Source organism: Notamacropus eugenii, chromosome 2 (genome assembly GCF_028372415.1).
Source record: "Notamacropus eugenii isolate mMacEug1 chromosome 2, mMacEug1.pri_v2, whole genome shotgun sequence".
NCBI classification, from domain to species: Eukaryota; Metazoa; Chordata; class Mammalia; order Diprotodontia; family Macropodidae; genus Notamacropus; species Notamacropus eugenii.
In genome coordinates, this window is record NC_092873.1 from 97695991 (window position 1) to 97717496 (window position 21506).

The 21506-nt window shown below is 40.4% G+C and overlaps 1 protein-coding gene across 2 annotated transcripts; it reads right to left on the reverse strand.

Moving 5' to 3' along the window:
- Positions 1–939: 939 nt before the first annotated feature.
- Positions 940–20785, reverse strand: SAYSD1 (SAYSVFN motif domain containing 1). 2 transcript variants are annotated; one of them, XM_072641995.1, is made up of 3 exons: positions 19737–20785; positions 11969–12061; positions 940–3730 (listed from the first exon to the last, which is right to left on the reverse strand). In XM_072641995.1, the coding sequence occupies exons 1-3, from the start codon at positions 19893–19895 to the stop codon at positions 3395–3397; spliced, it is 588 nt and encodes a 195-aa protein (XP_072498096.1). In that variant the 5' UTR covers positions 19896–20785; the 3' UTR covers positions 940–3394. The 2 variants fall into 2 exon arrangements, with proteins under 2 accessions (XP_072498096.1, XP_072498097.1); XM_072641996.1 differs by lacking the exon at positions 11969–12061 and having other exon boundaries at positions 19737–20780.
- Positions 20786–21506: the final 721 nt, after the last annotated feature.

Here is a 21506-nt window from a genome sequence, read left to right on the forward strand (position 1 = left end):
GTTTCCTTACTCATACGTATACCTGTCAAATTGGATAAATGTATTTGTAGGGCGTTAAGCTTTCCCTGAAGATAGCAGATAAAGGCCATTAATGGAAGTGGGTTTTCAGACTCCTAATGTTCAAGCCTTAAGTGGAAATTCCTGGGATCCAGTAGGTCCTTGCAAATCCAAGTAATCAAGACTTTACTAAAGTTTAATGGTCTGGTAAGAACAGAAAATACATACTGTCCTTTTCATTCCCCCCTGCCAGGCATATAATTTGTTCACACCCAAACTCCCCTGGCAGTTAATAGCATCATTATAAATACAACCTCTGGGAAGAGGTGAGCAGGGACAAGCGAGGAATCATTTTTCACAAGATCTCATAAAGTTGGGCTAGAATCTACCCAGTTAACAATGGCCTAATTCTAGAAGGGACTGGGAGGTGGTGGGGGAGAAGAAACACTACTGTGGCACAGTCATCAATGTACTACACACCACAATTTTTAGAAGGATTATTGTAGCTATTAAAATACAATCAAAACTCACCCAGACTAAATATGACTTAAGAGAAAAATCTGAATTCAATAATTTAGGAGACAGAATGTTATGGTGAAAAAAGCCCTGGCTCTGATGTCAGAGAATTGGGCTTATATCCTATCTCTGATTGGAGCTGTGTAACTTTAAGTCACAATCTCCTGGGCCATAGTTTTTGCCTCTGTAAAATGATGAGACGGTAACTACCAATGATCCTAGTTTTTTAAATGTAAGCAAAATTATTTTCAAGTGTTGTACGTCACCAACCAGGATATGAGTCTCCATTGAAGTTCTTGTATTTATTTTAAAACAAAATGGTAAATCACACACACACACACACACACACACACACACACACACACACACACACACATACTCCCTCCCTCCCTTGGGAATTTTTTTAAACAAGTAAAACTTCTAGAGTCAGTTCATATTCCTCTTTATTTCATCTTTTCTATCTCTGGTGTTGAGCACTATTTCTTAACCCAACACTTTTAACTAGAAGGCATCTTGGAGGATCACAAGGTTAAGCCACAAAAGACCTCTTGAAGATCTAGCATCACCCCCTCATTTTAACAGAAGAAACTAAGACGTGAGATTAAATTCTGTTCACCATTCTTTACTCTGAAGCAAAAAAGAGGTGTAATGATTTTCAACAAGGTTTGCAATGAAGAGGGACTTTAAGTTATTCTCCAGAAAATGCAGTCAACCAGAAAAATGCTTTTCTTAATAAGCAAGCAGGCTGAGACTTTGTTGCAGTAAATAAAAAGCAATAATAATGACAAAATAAAAATTTACAACTGACCTATGTTACACAATAACATTTTAAATAAAAATCCTTTTATATCCTGTATGAGTCAATGGCCTTTACTAAAGTCCTATTCCAACGGCTCATCATGTTATGAGAGTGAACATTGGTTCTTAAAGACTATCCCAGCGGATTACAAGGTACAGCAGATCTTACAGTGCTCTAAGGGTTTCATGTGTATGGACTAATGATTAAGAACATGTATCATCTGAGAACCACCTAAGTCTGAAGAGGCTTCTCAATTTAGAGTTGATCACTAGATTGGTATTTTTTTTTTTGTCTATAACTTCTCAAATTAAGTACTAAGGCATAAAAAAAGTTGGGATTTGCATTGCAGAGGGAATACCCCACATGACTAAAATCAGGTTTCCTTAAAGTATTGAAGTATGAGTTAATTACTGGACCTAGAAATTGAAGGCATCTTTAATTTCTTGAGTCTTTGGTTTGAAAAAAAATTTCTAATTTTGTACTAAGATCATAGGAATTAGAATTGGAAGTCACATAATCCAACATCTTCATTTGAAAGGGAGACAACTGATAAATAGGAAGATTCCTCTTACTTATAAATATGACCCAGAGAAAGGAATTATTTTAAGTTTTTTACTTAGTAGGAATCCCATATACCAAGACTAGACTATCACATTATTTAAACTAATATTGCAAAAAAAGAGGCATCGTAAAAGAAGATATTGCTGTCTCCATCATGAAAGAAAATATTATTGGTATTATGAAGGCAAAGAGCTGAAGTGACTGTTTGTTCCAAAGATTACAGCAAACCGGGACTAGTTCAGGTAGCCTGCATCACAGTCCCTTAGACCGTATGTCCAGTGAGTCTGGAATGCTGCTTCCAGGGCTACCCTCCGCATACATACTAAAATTTAATAACCTTTATAAAATTCACCAATATTGACATGTTTCCATTCTTGTCCATGACATGCCATCAGCGCTTTTCTCTCTTCTCTTCCTCCTTTTCCCAAGGGACAGAGGAAGAGGAGAAGCAGAGAGGAAAGACAGTTACAGGTGAGGTGAAGGGTGGCTGTGCCTGGGATGGCGGGTAATTGCTAAAGAGACCACCTATTCCCTTCTTTTTACAATGTGTGAAAATTGATGCACAGACTTGGCCATGATCTAATACAGCGTGTCATAGCAGGAAAGACAATGGTCTTAAAATCAGAAGATCTTTCTGCCTCTATTTATGACCCTGAAGAAATCATGTCCCCTCTTTGGGCCTCAGTTTCCCTATTTATAAAATAAAGAGGTTAACTAGACATGAGGTTCTCAAAGTGTGACATGAGAATCTTTTGGGGGGTGCACAAGATCAAAACTATTTTCCAAATAATGCTAAGACATTTTAATTTCTAACATAGTAAATATTGATAGATATATCCACATGAACAAAAGTTTTTTGGAGTGTCCCCAATCATTTTTAGGACAGTAGAAGGGGTCCAAAGGTCAAAATGTTTGAGAACCACTGATCTCTAGACAATTCCTTAGGTCCCATCTGTAATATTCTGTGATATTCAATACCATTAGTAATAGAAAAGCAAAATACAATTTTCACTTTCTCTTTGCAGATGAAATATTTAAAAGATGTCTAAGATCTTTTCAGCACTGAAAATGTGAATTTATTGTCAGACTGATAAGATTTTTAATATAAAGCACTTCATGTGAAGGAATGAATCATTACTTTGAATTAGTTAAATGCTTTACAATGTAACTCCCATCTTGTCCTTCTAAAATTGGCCTGTGTAAATATTAGAATAAGTCTTTATTGAAGATGTTATTTTTGGAAATGACACCAGATCAATTGCAATGCTGGATTTTAGTGACTCAAAAAAAAAAACAAAAGAAAATTTAAAGAAGGAAATACAAAGACTGGTAGTACAACAGCAGACATGGGAAAGGAGAGGTGGACAGAAGGAGAAGAGGACAGAGTTCAGAGGACAAAAAGTTGATACTCATGGACAAAGGAGCGCCCCTCCTGTATCTGCATATTGATTCCAGTCCAGGCTCAGGGGGACTCAGTAATCCAAGAACACCAAAGTGGCAGAAAACTGAGGGGAACAAGGACTATCTCCCAGCCATGGGATGAAATTGTAATTCTCGCTCAAACTGTTCTGCAGTCAGGGTTCCCTGGATGGATTCGCAGCCAGGGTTGAATACAGAGTAAGCACTCTTTTCTCCTTCCTTCTTTTCTCCAGGACCACGGGTGCCGACATACATCCAATAAAACAAGGACAGAACAAAATAAACCAGGCCAAACTCTAGTTCTACAAACAATCCCAGTAAGACCAACCAAAGAGCCACCTTCAAGAATGTAACATTAGGGAGGAAGGACTGGTCCCATCGTGATGGAGAAACAGCTGCTGGATTCTGTAGCAGACTTCCTTGAGTCTGAAATGTTTCCTAGGAAATAATCAAACAGAAATAAGGATCAAGGGTAATGGGGCTGACAAACAAAATCCAAAATGGTGGTTATTTCTTTCCAAAGGTTACTGACTCATTGGTTTCTATTTTTTCATCCTCATCTCTAAAAAATCAACCTCAAAGAGCTCAGGTCTGCTACTCATGAGTTCTTTTTAGTTGAATCAAAACTGATCAGCATATTTAGTGAGATGGGACCCAATAAAAACCTTATGTTATCATTATCATCACAATAACTAGTAGTTTATATTAGTGCCTACTATTCATATCTACCCCCCAATCAAAATCTTGGTAGCTATTATCTACAGACTCCCAGGTTACTCCCCTTCCTTTGTCAACGAGTTTGATATTGGCTCAAAATTTTCCTCTTCTCACCAACTCCTATCCTCATACCAAGGGGCTTCAACATACATACTGATTCTCCTTCAAATACTTTAACCACTCAATCTACTCACCTTTCATGAATTACTCCTCCACATCACTTCCACCACAGAGAAAGGGTGTCATGACCATGACCTTTATCTGATCATCTTTTGGCTTTTCACCTCTCCCTCTGCCTTTCTTTACCAAACCCTAATCGTCTTCTGCACCATGACCTCCAATCCCTTCATCCCTCAGTTCTTTCCCAGGTCATTTCCCCTGCACTAGCCACTTCCTCTTCTTCTATCTTGATCCCTTAGGGAACCAGTTCAATTCTATACTTCCAGTTTTTGAATCCCTAAGTCCTTTCATCATAATCACTGGTTATGTCCAGTCAACCCTAAGCCTTGAATCATGTCTACCATTCATCTCCTTTGCTCCTACACACGTGCTGCTGAAAGATAGTGGAGAAAATCACACAATGTTCTGAATGGGTCCACTACAAATTTATGTTATAGAACCTCACTGTTCTAGGCAATCCTACTGTATCTCCCTTACCAACTCACTATTCCACTCTCCACAGTAGCTCTTCCAAAACTTTTCTTTTCTCTCCTCACACTTCCCATAGCTTCCCCTTCTCCTACTCTCTCAGCAAAGAAACTTGTCTCATATTTTACTGAAAAAAATTGAAGTCACTCGCTGCGAGCTCCCTCTTCTCCCCTTTTCCTTATCTCTTATACCTCGGATGCCTTCTGCCATTATTTCTTCTTTCACCCCATCTCATGTGATGGCTAACCCCTCTACTTGTTCAAGAGGTCCCATTCCATCCCATCTCCTCCAATAGATTGCTTCCTCTGTCATCCCCACTCTTTCACTTCTTTTCAATTTCTCCATCTACTGGCTCATTTCTTACTGCCTACAAACAAGATCAGCTAGGTAGGTAGGTGGCGTTGTAGAAAGAGCACTGGGCCTGGAGTCAGGGAGACCTGAGTTCAAATCCAGCATCAGACACTTACTAGCTCTGTGCGACCCTGGACAAGTCACTCAGCCTTTGTTTGTGGTTAAGGAGATGGAGAAAGAAATGGCAAACGATTCAGTATCTTTGCCAAGAAAACCCCATGGAGAGTATGATCCATAGGGTCACAAAGAGTCAGATATGACTGAACAACACAACATAAACATGATCATGTCTTCCCCATCCTGAAAAAAAAAACCTCACTTGATCCTTCCATCCCTGCTAAATATCTTCCAATATCTCTTCTGCCCTTTGTAGCTAAACTCCTCAGACCATTTATAATAGGTGCCTGCACTTTCTCTCCTCTCACTATCTTAACCCTGACTTCTGACCTTATCACTTCATAAAAACTGTTCTTTCCCAAATCATTAATTACTTCTTAGTTGCTAAATCAGCGGCCATTTCTCAATCCTCATTCTCCTTGACCTCTCTGTAGCCTCTATGACTCCTGATCACTTTCTCATTGAGTTTTCAGAGCCCCATTCATTTGGTTCTTCTGTCTTCTTTGCTGGATCCTCCTCTAGATCATACCCTTTAAATATAGATGTCTTTCAGGATTCTGTCCTGGGCCCTTTTCTCTTCTCCTTCTATATTACTTCATTTGGTGATCTCATCAGGATTTAATTACCATTTCTGTGATGATGATTCTCAAATTTACCTTTCTTGCCCCAAACTCTCTGCTGACCTCAGATCTCACATCTCCAACTGCCTTTCAGACATCTCACACTAGATATCCACTAGACATCTTAAACTCAATGTGTCCAAAACAACTCATAATCTTACCCCTAATAACTCAACCCCACCTGATACTCCTTTCCTATTACTGTAGAGGGCAACATCCTCCCAGTCCCTCAGGCTTGAAACCAAGAAGTCATCCTGGATTCCTCACTCATTCCCAATTCCCATTCCCCACCCCTACCCCATATCCAAACTGTTGCCAAGGCTGGTTTTAATATGTCTCCTTCTCTCCTCTGACACTGCCACCACTCTGGAATAGGCCCTCATCACCTCCTAACTGGATTATTACAATGGCTTACTGGTGGATCTGGCTGCCTCAAGTCTTCCCCACTCCAATCAACCCCCTCTTCCATTCAGCCACTAGAGCAATTTTCCTAAAATGCAGGTCTGAGCAATAAACCAGTGGCTTCTTATTGCCTGTAGGTTGTACGCGCGTGTGCACGCACACACACACACACACACACACACACACCAAATCAAAAACAAAAACAAAAAATGCTCAGTTTGGCATTCAAGTCCTCCATAACCCAGCCCCCTCCTGCCTTTCCAGTTTTCTTACACCTCCCTTCCTAGACATCTACACTTTGATCCAGTGACACTGGCTTCCTGGCTGGTCCACCAACAAAACACTCATTCTCTTGTCTCTGGGCATTTTCTCTGGCTGCCCCCATACCTGGAACCCTTTCCCTCCTCTGCTCTGACTACTCTCACCCTGGTTTCCTTTAAATCCCAACTAAAATCCCACTTTCCACAGGAAATGGTTCCCCATCTCTCTTAATTCTAATCCCTATCCTCTGTTAATCACCTCCTATTTATTCTGAATTCTGTAGATAGACTACTTTGTATGTACTTTTGTATCTGTTATTTGCATGTTGTCTCCCCCATTACAGCATAAGCTCTTTCAGGGCAGGGAATGTCTTTTGCCTTTTTTTCTGTCCCTAGGATTTATCACAGTGCCTGGCATACTGTAGGTGCCTAATAAATATTTATTGATTGATACTATGTGCCAGGCACTGTGCTAAACCCTTTTCAAAAATTATCTCATGTGATCCTCACAACAACCCTGGGAGATAGGTGCTAGTATTATTCCCATTTTAGAGATGGGGAAACTGAGGCAAACAGCTGTTAAGTGACAAGTTAAAAGACAGCTACTAAGTGTCTATGGTCAGATTTGACTCAAATCTTCCTGACTCTAGGCCTAACACTCTATGACTGCAGCATCTCGATGCCTCTGAACACAGATTGACAATCAATTGAGGGGACACATTTATGCTCAACACACAAAGTCTTCAATGATGGCTAATTCATTCCTATCAAGACGTGCACGCCAGCCTCACAAACTCACTCTAAGGACTACACATTTATCAACAGCAAACACTTTTCTAAGCACACTATCATTAAACAGGTTAAATAAGTATTTGTGGATTTGATTAATTTTCCTAAAGCATCTTATGGAGTTTTATGAAAAGAGAAACATAAAAAGAAGCCTGTAGCATCCTTGCACATGATCCCATATACACCCCAAATTTAACTACTTTTTGAGATAGCAAAGAGCTGTTCTTTTCCCCCCACATTCTTTCCTTCTAAGAACTCAACCATTCTCAGAGTTTAACATGCTATCCCTAATCCAGGCTCAATTTCTCCCCCAAAACTTCACCCTCAAATTTAATTAAACAAAAACATTAAGTGAGATGGGCACTGGGAATTCCAAGGTCCTTTACGTGCTCCTGAAGGGTTTACAACATGCACACAAGAAAGGATTTGGCATATTGTTTGGTCCACTTCTGTAAGATCAGAGTACAAAGAACTCGCTGATGCAGGCAAGCAACGTTTGGTCTTAAAGAGCTGCTGGAGAGTCTGAGAGGTTAAGTGATTTGCCTGAGGTCACACACATAAGTTAATGTGTCAGAGGCCAGATCTTCCTAATTTCAAGGATAGCTGTTTAGGGCACAGTCATGTTATCTCTCACACAAATGTTAAACCCAATTAGAGATTTACAAGATGAAGTGAAGAAGAGGAGAGCTCTAACAAAGGGGAGGCAGGCTGGGGTAGGAAAAGGGATAAGGAAGACACTCACATTGCTCCCTGGAAGGAGATGGGGATTTGGAGAGGTTGAGGTGAGAAGGACTGGCTTCTTTGAGTGCACATCAAGGGCAAATGGTGTAACAGATTTAGGAAATGTGGTACTAGACTGGCTAGAAAGTAGAATTCTAAAAACTCATATTACATGACACAAGTCAGAAAAGGTTAAGTTGTAGTCGGAGTGTGTTGGGTTTTAGAAGTCAAGCTGATGAGTTTGTATTTTATCCCAGAGGATGCAAGAAGGGCCCAGTAAAAGTCAATGAATGAAAAAGCATCATGACCAGTCCTGTGGGTGAGGAAGATTTATTTTGGTTGATGGGTAGAGGACTGATTGGAGAGGTAAGAGAATAGAAGAAGGGAAAAATATTCAAAGACTATTACAATAGTCTGAGAGAGATGATATACATACATGATATACATGAGGGGATGTATACATAGTAAAGACAAGATTTGGCAACTAATTGGATGGAGCAGGGGATGTACCAGAAAGAGCAGAGTCTAAGATAAGAACCTCAAGATTTCTGAAACTAGTTTCTGGAGAGGATGATTGTACCTTCAACAGAAATGAGGAAAGTTTAGAGAACAAGCGGCTTTGGACTGAGAAGATAATGAAGTCCATTTGGAAATGTCTAGCTTGAGATGGGTGTGAGACATTCAGATGTCTAGCTGGTAGGTGATGATGTAGGCCTGGAAACACAGATTTGACATTCATCTTCATAGACATGATACTTGAACTTCTGGCAGCAAATGAGATAACCAAGGGACAGTTTAAAGAAGGGGGCCCAAGAGTGAGGCCTGGGGAACACCAGTTCTAAGGGGAGCCTAAAGTAGCCTGAGGACCACTAACAAGGAAGAGAACCAGAAGACAGCAATGTCATGGAAGTAAGAGGAGAGAGTATTTAGGAGAAAGGAGGGGTCAACAGCATCCAAAGCTGCCGAGAGGTCAAGGAAACTGACTGAGAAAAAGGCCATTAGATCTAGCAGTTAAGAGAAAAATAGTAACCTAGATGAGAAAAGTTCCACTCAAATGGTAGGGTTTAAATTCAGACTACAAGGGACTGAGAAATGAGCAGATCCCAATAAAATGAAAGAAGTATAAGTGACTTTTTTCTAGGAGTTTGGCAGTGAATGGAAGTCAAAATCACTCTGACGTTATAAACCTAGCCAAATGGGAGCATGAATTGTCCTGGCCAGAAATGAGCAAGTCTGAAAAGATAGCCGAAACAGTTTTGCTTTGTTGGGGAAAGAGGAAAGGAGGGGATGTGGATCTGGTATGTAATTAGTAATAGCATTTTAATTAGATTAGTTATTTTCTCCAGATAAGAAAACTCCTCTTATCAATACCAGATCAGTAACTGTCCTAAAGTCTTAAAGAGTTGCCTGTGGAACTGGGAGGTTATGCCACTGGCCCAGGGTAATAGAGCTGTCAGAGATAGCTGGAACTTCTTGACTCCAAATCCAGATTTCTAACCACTCTACCAAACACGTGGTATAGTGGAAACACAACACTTGACTTGAGGTCAGAAGGACCTGGGTTCAGACTCTAGCTCTGACAATGACTCGTTGTCCTATCCTGGACAAGTTCTCTGACCTTCAGCTTTCTCATCTATAAAACAGCAGCAATACTTGCACTACCTACTTCCCAGCGTGTGAGGAAGTGTTACATTTTAAAGCACTATATAAAGGCTTAGCTATCTCGAAGTGTCTACCTCATTAACATCTACCTGGATGGCCTGCCCTTGTCTCAAACAAATGTTCACGACTGAATATTAAATGCTTCCCCTAAAACCAGTTCCTTCCTCCAAACGTGTCCATTTCTGTCAATATTTTTCCAGTCATCCATACTCAAAGCCTTGGCAACAGCCTTCCTCTCTCCTCACACATTTAATCAGTCATCAACTCCTGGTGACTTTTTCTCCACAATGGCTCTCCCTTTGGCCCAGTTTCATTTCCCATTACTACCACAAGGCCCTCATTTCCTTTTTCAAGGACTAGTCTCTCCATTTTCAATCTTTGATTGTAGTCAGATTATCCTTCCTAAAACTCTGCTTTGCAGAGGTCACCTTTAAAGGTGATCATCAAGTCATGTGGCAGGAGCAAAGGATAGATAATTAATGGAAAGTCTGTGTGTTCCAGTGACACCCTAACAATATTAGAAGGAAGTGAGAAGGTCCCCATCACACTGGGGCAAACTTATTCTAGGATACAGACAAGAATAGAATGGGCAGACAAGGAAGTGCTGCAGCCTGCTTTTTTGGAGGAAATCTCCACATCAATGAAATTATTACAGGTCCACCTAAGCATATGTGATAGATGTTGCAAATACTAAGTCAAATACAAAATAAGACAGTTCTTGCCCTCAAGCTTACATCTACTAGGAAAATACGTACGCACAGAGAGGTAAACACGATTTAACACAACATACATTCTGTCAAATGGAGATATCTTTTTTTGAAATTTTTCTGCTAAATTCAAAATGGAAATGGAATTTCTCTATCATGCAATGTTATCGAGGGATGCTAATTTTGCTATAAATTGTGCAATATTAGGAAGTTGTTAAGTGGGGTTTGCTTAAAGGGGAATTGGGGGTGGGGAGGGGATAGTAAAAAGTCACTGGTTAGCTTATTCTCATATATTAACTCAAGCCTTGGTTAATATGCTGTGCGGCAGGGCAGGCAGGCTGGGACATGGCCATAGGTGTTCATTCATGCAGTGAAACTCTCAATTTGTAGCAGGCTGTTTTGTCACTTATGGCAGGTGCTCTTTGGTAAACATCATTATTGTTTCTAAGCTAATTTCTCTAAATGTTTTGCACTCTGTAAATGGTGGAACCCATTACATAAATTCTCAATATGTCTTGTATACCAATTTTCCAAACAGTTTTTGACAAGTATGTGGTGAGCTAAATTTAAAAGTTCATCTTTTAGTTAAGTAAACATATGGCCTCTAATTTGGTTGTGAAATAAGTGATCACAATAAGGCCTGGAACCCTCACTGGTGCTACATCTTGTCTTGTCATGTGCCATTTGAAATTCCTATCATGAGGAAAGAATAAAAAATCCAGTCGAGGGATTGCAATTTTTACTGATCTAAGCCTAAACACATTGTACAATATCCAAAATGACCACAATTATCACCCCAAAATCAAGATGTAACTTTAGCTCTCAAACTAAAAGGGTACAGCCTTCTATTAGAGGACACCAAAAGGTTGCCACAGTCCTTTCTGGCCCTAAATCTATGATACTAAAATATGTTCAAAATGTGAAACTTCTCTAGAGAAGCATTAAGTATTAAAAGTATCTTTAGAATATTTGTGGGGAATCTGAAAGTGACTACTCTTTTTACTAAGATTAAAGCTTTACTTGTAAATGAGACAGGAGACAGAAAAAAATTTTATATTTCAAAATACTGGTCTCAAAGAACTTATTTCAGTAAAGAAAAAGCCAACCAAACTGTTAGTATCTAGAAAAGTTCTTACCAATACTGTACATTACACTTGATTCAATGAAAAATTTTGTCAAGGTGAAAGATTGAAATGAAGTAGGTTTTATCTGAAAAATAAATTTCTAAGAGTCAGCAAGATAGAAATCAAAGAGTTGAACTTGGTGGGTTTTCAAATAAGGGAAGTAATGAAAGATCATTTTTTTAAAAGAAGAGAACAGTTGAAACTGAACAAACTACATGGTACTCATTTTTTAGGTGACCAAAAACTTATTAGGAAAATAAAATTACTCAACTGATGAGCATTTATTACTAAGCACCTACTATGTGCTAGGTACTGTACTAGTAAATATACACATTTACTAGTACAAAAGGCAAAAATATAAATACAAATGAAGCAGTCCCTACATTAGAAGATTACAGTCTAATGGGAAAGACAAGTACACAGGTAAGCACATACCAAATAAATTTATAAAGAGAATAAATGCAAATAAATACAAAGAAGTTAATTACAAGGTATTTAGGGAAAATGCCAGCACAGCAATTAAGTGGGTAAGAAAAGGTTACATGTAGGATTATGGTACCTGAGCTGTATCTGGAAGGAAGAGCTCAGAAGGGCATGCGCTCCAGGGATGGAAGATGATGCAAAGGCACAGAGACAAGAGATGATATACCAACTGTGATGAAAAGAGAAGAGGGCAGAGTGGGAGGGTGAGGGAGAATAATATATAATGTAATATTATATAACAATATGCAATCTTATATAACATATAATAAGATGGAAAGATAAAGTTCCATTTTATCCAGGAGGCAATAGGGAGCTACTGAAGTTGACTGAATGAGACAGTGACACAGTGAGATCTGCACTTGAGAAAATCGTTTTGGCAGCTATATGGAAGATGGACTGGAATGACATGAGTCGTGTGGTAGGAAGATCAATTAGGAGGCTATTATAATAACCTAGTTAAGAGGTGATAAGGGCCTGAATTAGGATGATGGCTACTTGAGTAGAGAGGAGTAGATGATAAATAACCAGACTTGTGAGGTAAGAGACACTGGGGAGTCCAGGATAATGATGAAGTTATAAACCTCAGAGACTGGAAGAATAGTAGTATCTTCAACAGAAATCCAGCACTTTGGGGGAATGATAAATGAGTTCTGTTTCACACAAGTTGAGTTTGAAATACATTTGAGGTATCAAGTTTGAAATGTCCAATAGGCAACTGGTGATTCAGGGCTTAATGAAGCTCAGGGGAAAGGCAGGTCTGAATAGGCAGAAGGAGGCAGAAGGAGTCAGACAAGCCCAGGTGCCAGACTTGGCCTTGTTCAGAAGCCTGAAGGCCAGAGCTAGGAAGACATCCAAGCCCAAGGCATACTCTTGCTCCTTTCCTCTAGCAGCAAACAGGCCCTGAACCCCAAGAAAGGCCCATCACACAAGCTCTGCCTCCACAGTGGCCTCAGGATATGTCACAAAGCTGGACAAATAAACCAGGAAATATAGATCTGATAGTTAACTGTACAGAGATGATGATTAAACCCATTAAGAGCTATGGAAGCCACACACACAGAGTATGGAGAAAGCAGGGAGCCTAGGACAGAGACCTGGGGTACAATCACAGTCAGGGGGTGTGATATTGATAATGAACCAGAAAAAGAACAGAAGAATAAAGGCAGGCAGATGGAGGAAAACTAAGAAACGGGGTCATGAAAACACTTACAGAAAAGGATCCAGGAGAAGAGGGTGATCAGTGGTGTCAAATGCTGCAGACAGACCAAGAAAGAAGAAGAGTGAGAAAAGACCACCAGATCTGACAATTAGGAGATCAGTGGTGATAGGAGCCAAGATGGTGGATTACAAGACAGGACCCAGTGGAGCTCTCCCAACATTCCCCTCCCAATAACTTTAAAATAATGTCTCAAATCAAATTTTGGAGCAGTAGAGGCGACAAAAGGTCAGAGGAAGATATTTATCCAGCCTAAGATAACTTAGGAGGTCTGTAGGAGAGGTCACTAAACTGTTTATGTCTTTTAACCCAAAGATTCTATTTCCTAGGTAGATAGCCTGAAGAAGTATAAGACTGAAAGAAAAGTTCCATTCATAGAAGAACTTTTGTAGCGGCAAAGTGCTCCAAACAGAAAAACAAATTGTGGTAAACCTAACGTAACATAATGTATTGTACCATAAGAAATGAAAAAGTGAGGAATTTGGAGAAACAAAGAGAAACAGCAAAGAAACCAGACCTACATGAACTGATCATGAGAGAAAGCAGATCCACAGCAGTATATACAACAGCTACAGTCATATACACCAAAAGTACCAAAAAAATAAGAAATCACATTACAAGCAATAACCAGCCATTTCAAAGGGTGGAAGATGAAGCACACTCAACAGAGGAGGGATGGACAATGCTACGTACATTGTCCAAAGTGATCGCTGTGTCAATCTTTCTTCATAATAATGGAATGTTCTTGGTGGGGAGGGGGGAGTGAGGGTTTTTTGGGAAGTACCAATGGTGTAAAAAAACCAAAAAGGCAACAACAAAACCTTTAAAAAAGGAAAGTGAATCAGGAAAGGATAAAGGAATTGCTTTGCAGCAGTTGAGTACCAGCTGAAATCAGACACCATGAACTTGTAGTGGACCCAATCAGCAGAAGTGTAGGATTTCTACACTTATCCAGGAGTGGAGAAGGTGGGGGTGATGCAGTTAAGGACTAGCAGGCTATGAACAATGGAAGGGGGCAAAAGATTCAGGAGTGGAGAAAAATGAATGGCTGAAATGGTTAGTCACAGACTGACAATTGGGCCAGAGGGATGATGAACCGGAGCCCACAGAGGCCTGCAGGAGTCACAGTAAGAACGGAGAAAAGGCTTAGGAGGGAGGTCTAGGGAGAAATCAACAAACAGAATTTTATGATCAGAGAGTTCAAGATAGGAGGGGTGGCACAGTTTGAGGGTAACAATGACCACTGCAGTAGGGTCTCTGAGGTGAAGATGCAGGCTAGAGTAGTTGAGAAAGTTAATGAAGCAGAAGGTCAGGGGATTTAATGGACCATTAAAGTGTATGATGAAGTTACTAGGTATGAGAGCTGGGGTTAAGGTAGAAAGGAAAGATGTGATGCAAGTACAGACTTTCTTGAGAAAGGAAAGATTACAGCCTGGTGGTTAACAGATTATCACAACAAAGCTCTGGAGTAAGAGGGGCAGCAGGTGAATATCCTGGAAGTGGCTGTGAGGAACGAGGGATCTCTCTCCTTCTCTTGCACCAATCTGAAAGGGGTATGAGAGAAGGTTCAACACCGATGATGAGGCACAGCCAGGTATGAAGTGCATTCCAGAGATGGGCGTGTTTCTATGAAGTACAAGAAGATGGAAAGGTAGAAAGAAGATTTCTAAAGAGGGGGAAAGGGAGTAATGAGATGAGAGTGGGAAGCGGTGGTCCAAAGAACACAGGGGAAAGAAGAGGAAGAGGAGAAAGACTGGGGAGGGGAAAGGCCTGAACTGGAGAGGTAGTAGAATATGAGGAACAGAAAAGGGAAAAGGGGGTTTGGCCTCAGTGGGGAAATTGAGTCACAGGACTTAAATAAGCAGGGGGTAGGGGTCTGTCAGCCTCAGGGGAGGTGGCAGTGTATCAATGCCTTCCCCCTCCTGTATCCTGTGATGTTAGATTCTGGAAAAAAGAACATGCTGGAGGCAAAAACAGAAAGTTGGGGGTGAGGACTTTCAGGAGTCAGTCCCCAGGAGAGAAGAGAAGCTGAGGGAACTCCTGCACATGTTAATGAAGGTCCTGTTCTGTTATTTGCTACTTCATAGTGTTATTATACCTTTTTTATGTTGTTTTCTACAAGTAGATTATGTCTTTCAAAGGTAAACAGAATATTAATACCTAGTATTAACACCCTAATACATAGCAAGTGTGATCAAATACATCACTATCATAAGACAAAAGGAAACATAATAAAATTACCCTTTTACTGTAATAAAAAGGTAGGTAATAAATTATAATAACAAATAAATTAATAATATTGATGATCTATAAATATAATTCCAGGCAGAGGAAGCAGAAAATTTTTTTTAAAAAACCCTTAAGTCATCTTTTATGTAATTTTAAAGACAGATGATGTGCAATCTCAATGAAACATTTAATAACTTTCCTACCCCAAGGTTTTTCAAGATAGTTCTATATTCTCTGCTTTCTGAAGGTACAAACAATAAAACTGCATGTTTTTTTTCACCTACACAGCTAGTCTTGTCACTGAGAGAAATAATGCTTTACTTTTGTTAAGTCTAATTTTGCTTCACATAATGTGAGACACACTAAAAAAAAGTAATGTAGAATGCTTCATACCAATAACTAACTGAAAAGAAGTAATTACAGAAGGGAGGCTCAGGAAATCTATGACAAGCTACAGTGTTCTGTGGAAATTGGAAAATAGAGATGGATTGTAAATTAGAAAAAAAAAAGATTTAAATGAGAATTTTCACACCAGAGCAAATGATTAGACACTGAAAAGAAATGAGGAACAGATTCTCTTATGAAAATGCAGCACTAATAATGACCAACTTGATAGTGATCGTTTTCCACCACTTCTTGTGTCACACTAACAGTATTTGAGATTTTAATAATGGAGGCTTTTTCAGAGTTGGGTCTCTATATCTGTCTGACTCAATGATCTCATAATCCTTTGGTGACAAGACTCACAACCAAGGAACTGATTGTCCTATTAAAAGTTTAGTTTTCAACTATGCAGGATCAAGAACAAAATTACCCAGGAAATCATAAGCAATTGTTTGCTAAAAAGAGCTCTAATCGACAATAAACTTCACAAAAGAAAATTAGGAAAAAAATACAAAAGAAGAAAACAGATTGTTTTGACCATTCCCTGCTGAACTTTTTTTTTGTTACTTTGTATATTTCATATGAACAAGCAGTACTCTGAAAAGTCACACTCAGTCAAAAACTAAATAATACCCCTCAAGTTCTCCTTGACCAAAAAAAAAAAAATTTCCTAAAATCAGATGTTTTACAATACTAAGTGTGTCTAATACCATGGAAAACATTGTTAAAAGACAAAGGTAAAATGTACATCTGTTTCTCAATGCTTTTAAAAACGCAAATTTTTAGGCCTTACTAAAATGTGAGGGGGAGAAGCAGCCAGCCCTCAAACCTTAAGTTGTTCTGAATATAAAACATTACACTTCCTTACTTTTCAGCAATAATGTTTGCTATTGATTATCACTCCTCCTCAGCCTCCTTTGCTAGAGTCTCATCCACCATCATGTTCTCTAACCATAGGTGTGCCTCAGGGTTCTGTCCTGGGCCCCCTTTCTCTTATCCCTCAACAAAAATTCACTTGGTGAACTCATCAGCTCCCATGGATTTAATTATCATCCCCATATTGATGACTCTCAAATCTACCTTTCCTGCCCTGAACTCTCTCCTGACCTCCCATCTCACCTCTCCAATTGTCTTTCATTGTTGTCATCTAGGTGTTTTTGTTCATGCTCAGCTCTTTGTGATCACCATTTGGGTCACATTGGGGTTTTCTTGGCAAAGAGACGGGAGTGGTTTGCCATTTCCTTCTCTAGCTCATTTTACAGATGAGCAAACTGAGGCAAACAGTTAAGTGACTTGTCCAGGGTAAGTGTTTGAGGCCAGATTTGGACTGAGGAAGATGAGTCTTCCTGGCTCCTGGCCCAGCACTCTATCCACTTTAACACCTAGCTGCCCATAACTGCCTTTCAGACATGTCTAACTGGAAGTCTGGCAGACATTTTAAACTCAACTTGTCCAAAATGTAACTCATTATCTTTCCCCCAGTCCTCCCACCTCCTACCTTTTTTATTACTGTAGAGGTCAACACCAGCCTCCCAGTCCCTCAGGCTTATATAACCTAGGTATCATCTCTCCATTCCTCACTATTTTCACCATTTCCCTACTCCGCATCTAATTTGTTAAAAAGACTTGACCATTTTATGTCTCCTCTGACATGACACTCTAGTGCAAGCCTTCACCATCACAAGCCTGGACTATTGCAATAGGTTTGCTGGAGGGTCTACTTGCCTCAAATTTGTCCTTAACTCCAATCCACCCTCTATTGTGCCACTAAAATGATTTTCCTACAGGGCAGGTCTGACCATGTCACCTTCAACCCCTCCCATAAACTTTCTTTCATCTCCCAGATCAAAAAAAAAGTCCTCTGCTGGGCATTCAAAACCTTTTGTAACCTAGTCCCCTCTGCCCCCTTCCAGTCTTCTTACTTCTTACTCCTCAATACATACTCTTCAATCCAGTGACACTGGTATTCTGTCTGTTCCCTGAACAAGATGTCCATATCTCTCAGTTCCAGGCATTTTCTCTGGCTGCCCCACATGCTTGGAACACTCTTGGTTTCCTTTAAGTCCCAACTAAAATCCCACCTTCTATAGGAAGCTTTCCCCCAAACCTAATAATCCCAGCACATCTGTTATTTATCTGTTATTCCCTCTGTTAATTATCTCTTATTTATCCTGTATATAACTTACTTTGTAAATGTTTGCATGTTGTCTCACCCACTGATTTAGATATGTTTTCTTTGGCTCATTCAAGGGGGCTACTTCTCAAACAGGCCTATTCACTGAACGGGCGTTACCTCACTCTAAGTGAGTAATGCAAAGACCTTGGCCTAAAGGGGCCAAGGTCTCCCATTCCATTCTGGACCATCTCCCATCATCCTGATGAACATCTGGTCACTGGATTCAGATGGCTCTGGAGGAGAAGTGAGGCTGGTGACCTGCACAGCCCTCCCTCCCTCAAAACAAAGTCCAGTCCAAGTCATGTCATTATTTCTCTGATGGTATGGTCTTCTTTGACAACAAAGGAAGAACACAACAACAAGAAGACTGTAAGGTCCTGGAGGGTGGGGGACTGTGTTTTCCCTCTTTGTAAGCCTGGAATTTAGCACAGTGCCTGGCACATAGTAGATGCATAATAAATCTTTACTGAGTAGTAGAGAACACAAATGGAATGGTTTGACTCAAAGTCCATCCACAACACAGGTGGTATTGTTTGACTGACTTTCATGAAGGAGACTTTACTTTGGAAGATTGGGGGGATGGGTTCAGGGAGAGATGGTTATACTTACCTATACTATATAGGGTGGTTGTGAAGAAAACTGCTTTGCCAAGTTTAGTGTGCTATGTGAAATAATTATTATTCAAAATGCTGATATATTAATTCAAAATATTGGCTTTAACTCCCCATCCCCATCCTGTCACACAAACACTGTCATTTTGGCTTAAAAGTCATGGGAGCACACAGCATTCACTGGCTGCTCCTTAACAGTGAAGAGTTTGGGAATATCTGAATCCTGTCTTTAAATCAGATTATTTGGGAAGAAACAACAGCGTTGATATCAGCAGACCTTAGCTAGAATGCTGGCTTTGTCATTTATTAACTGTGTGACCAGAGGTAAATCATTTAAATCTCTTGGAGATTTTTTTTTTGGTTTGTTTGTTTTGCAAAATGAGAGGGTTGGATAACAGTGCTCAAAGTCCTTGCCAACTCTGGGCATTCTGAAATGGAGTTGTCTCGAACAGGGATCAAATACAGTCTTCTAATAATAACAGCTAACATTTATATATGTGCTGGGCACAGTACTAAGTGCCTTAGAATTATCATTTGATCCTCACAACAATCTTTGGGAGGCAGGTGTTATTATCTCCATTTTACAGATGAGGAAACTGTGGCACACAGATTAAGTTAGGAAGGATAAGGTTAAGTGCCCAGGGTCACACTGCTGGGAAGGGGCTGATGCCAAATTTGAATTCAGGTTTTCCTGACTCCAGGACCCCTGATCTCTCCACTGTACCACCTGGCTGCCCTATTAGTCACTTTAATGAACCTATTTTATCACTTTCCATTGGCTGAATTTGTGATTCACACATTTTTAAGCCAAGTACCCTAAAAGTGGTCAGACTGCCACTTTAAACAATCTTAAACATGACAACCTGCCTGGAAGAGGAAAAACCCCAAAGCTGATTTCTCCCCAAGTTTCATTTCCCTCCCTATTCTTTTATATCAGGGTGGAGGCCCTGCCTCCCAATTTCCAATGCTGGATGCACAACCAAGGGCTGAAGGCGGCAAGGACCAGCATCAAGTGTAAGACCAGATCTGGTCTTACAGCCACCAGCTGTAACAAGACATATCTACTCCTTTCAAACAAGTCAACGTGGCAGCGTCATCTGGACGGGGGAGTGGACGTTTGCACCAATCACAAGGAGGGGGCGGAGCTACCCTCCCCAAAGAGGGCGGTGGTTATGTGACGTCATTAGGAGGAGGGCGGGGCTTCTCCCTCCACCGTCTCCCGTCTCACCTTGGCTCTACCGCCGGGAGCCTCCGGCGCCTGGGACGACGGTGGGGGCGCTGCCACGTCCTCTCCCGGTGCTTTTCCGCTCCTCCCCGAGCTGCTGGGCCCTCCCTCAAGCTCGGCTCGCTTCCGGGAGGCCCGGAACGCCGCTAATCGTTGCTCCATAGAGCGTACTCCTCGTCTGGCCGTTGCCAGCTGCCTCCTCGTGACCTCGTGACCTCGCTTGGGCCTCGGGCATGCGCGCCACCTATTCTAGACCCCCTTCCCACCCTCCGCACAGACTCACACAACTTTCTGGCGCGTAGACAGTCGTGCGCATGCGCAGAAGGGGAGCGCTCGGAAGCATGGGGCTCCAAGGACAGGCGAGCCAGGCTTTGAAAGGTCACGTGGTACTTTGAGCTGCGTAATGCCTGTCCGCTCAAAGGACAGAGGTTCGAAACCCGCTCCTTCCGGTGAGCTTGGGAAAATCTCTTTAACTCACCAACAGAAATGTCACCGTCAGACTTCCTCTAGAACTGACTACACTATACGAGATATTTGTGTTTTAGGATATAAGGCCCCAGAACTGGACAGGCTTCTCAGAGTTTAAAATAAATATTAGTTGAATTTACGGAATGTACAGCGTAACAACTGGAATCATCTTAGCTAAACCCAGCACCGTACATCTTAAGAAAATGGGACCGAGAGAGAAAAAATTAATTTGCCTTCAATCCCACGGCTGATAATGCATTTGTTGGATTAAATCCAGACTAGGGATTTCATGCCCCCTCCCCCCTCCTGGACCTAGGTAACAATGATGTCTTTCCGTCAGCTGAGCTGGTGTTGGACCTGGCTTCCGACGCCGCTAAATAGAGTTTATTTCCTGGATTTACTCAGCCAGCCATGGAACTTCATGGGAGCTATCAGAAGGGTGGTATTCCAGGCATGTGTTAACTGGCTTGTTCTTTCCTCCGCGTACCAAAGGTAATAGACAATAAAAGAGTAAAAGTACGCCCCCTTCCATCTCCCCTTGGAATTCAGGCTCCTGGAGGGCAGGGGCTGTGTTTTGCTTTTACTTTATTTTACTCCATCATTTAATGTAATGCCTGATACACAGTAAAAGCTTAATCAATACTTGTTGATTTGTCTAAAAAAATCATTTGGCTTGGCTCACAAGTCTTGATGTGAAGCCACAAAAGACAGTATATACATACATACATATTATGTATGTATATATATAATATATCATCGTATAATCATATCACATTATATTATGTAATATTATGTTATGTTGTCGTTATAATATATCACATATATAATATAATAATATATAGACTATATATAAAGAGAGAAATAGAGATAGAGATAGATAGATAGATAGACAGAGACACAGACAAATGGATAGATAGATTGAAAAATAGATAGACGGATAGATAGATAGATGGATATAGATAGATAGACGGACAGATAGATAGATAGATACATACATACATACATACATATGATAGACAGATAGATAGACAGACAAATAGACAGACAGACAGACAGATAGATAGACGGATAGATAGATAGACAGAAGGATAGACAGATAGACGGATAGATGGACAGATAGATATGATAGACAGGTAGATGTATAGGTGGATAGATAGATAGACAGATAGATAGATAGATAGATAGATAGATAGATAGATAGATAGATAGATAGATGATAGATAGAGTTTCTGTTCTTAGTATTTGGCCTAATGAAGATAGAGCACACACCCAAGTTTTGCACTAACCTCAATCTCTTCCATAAAG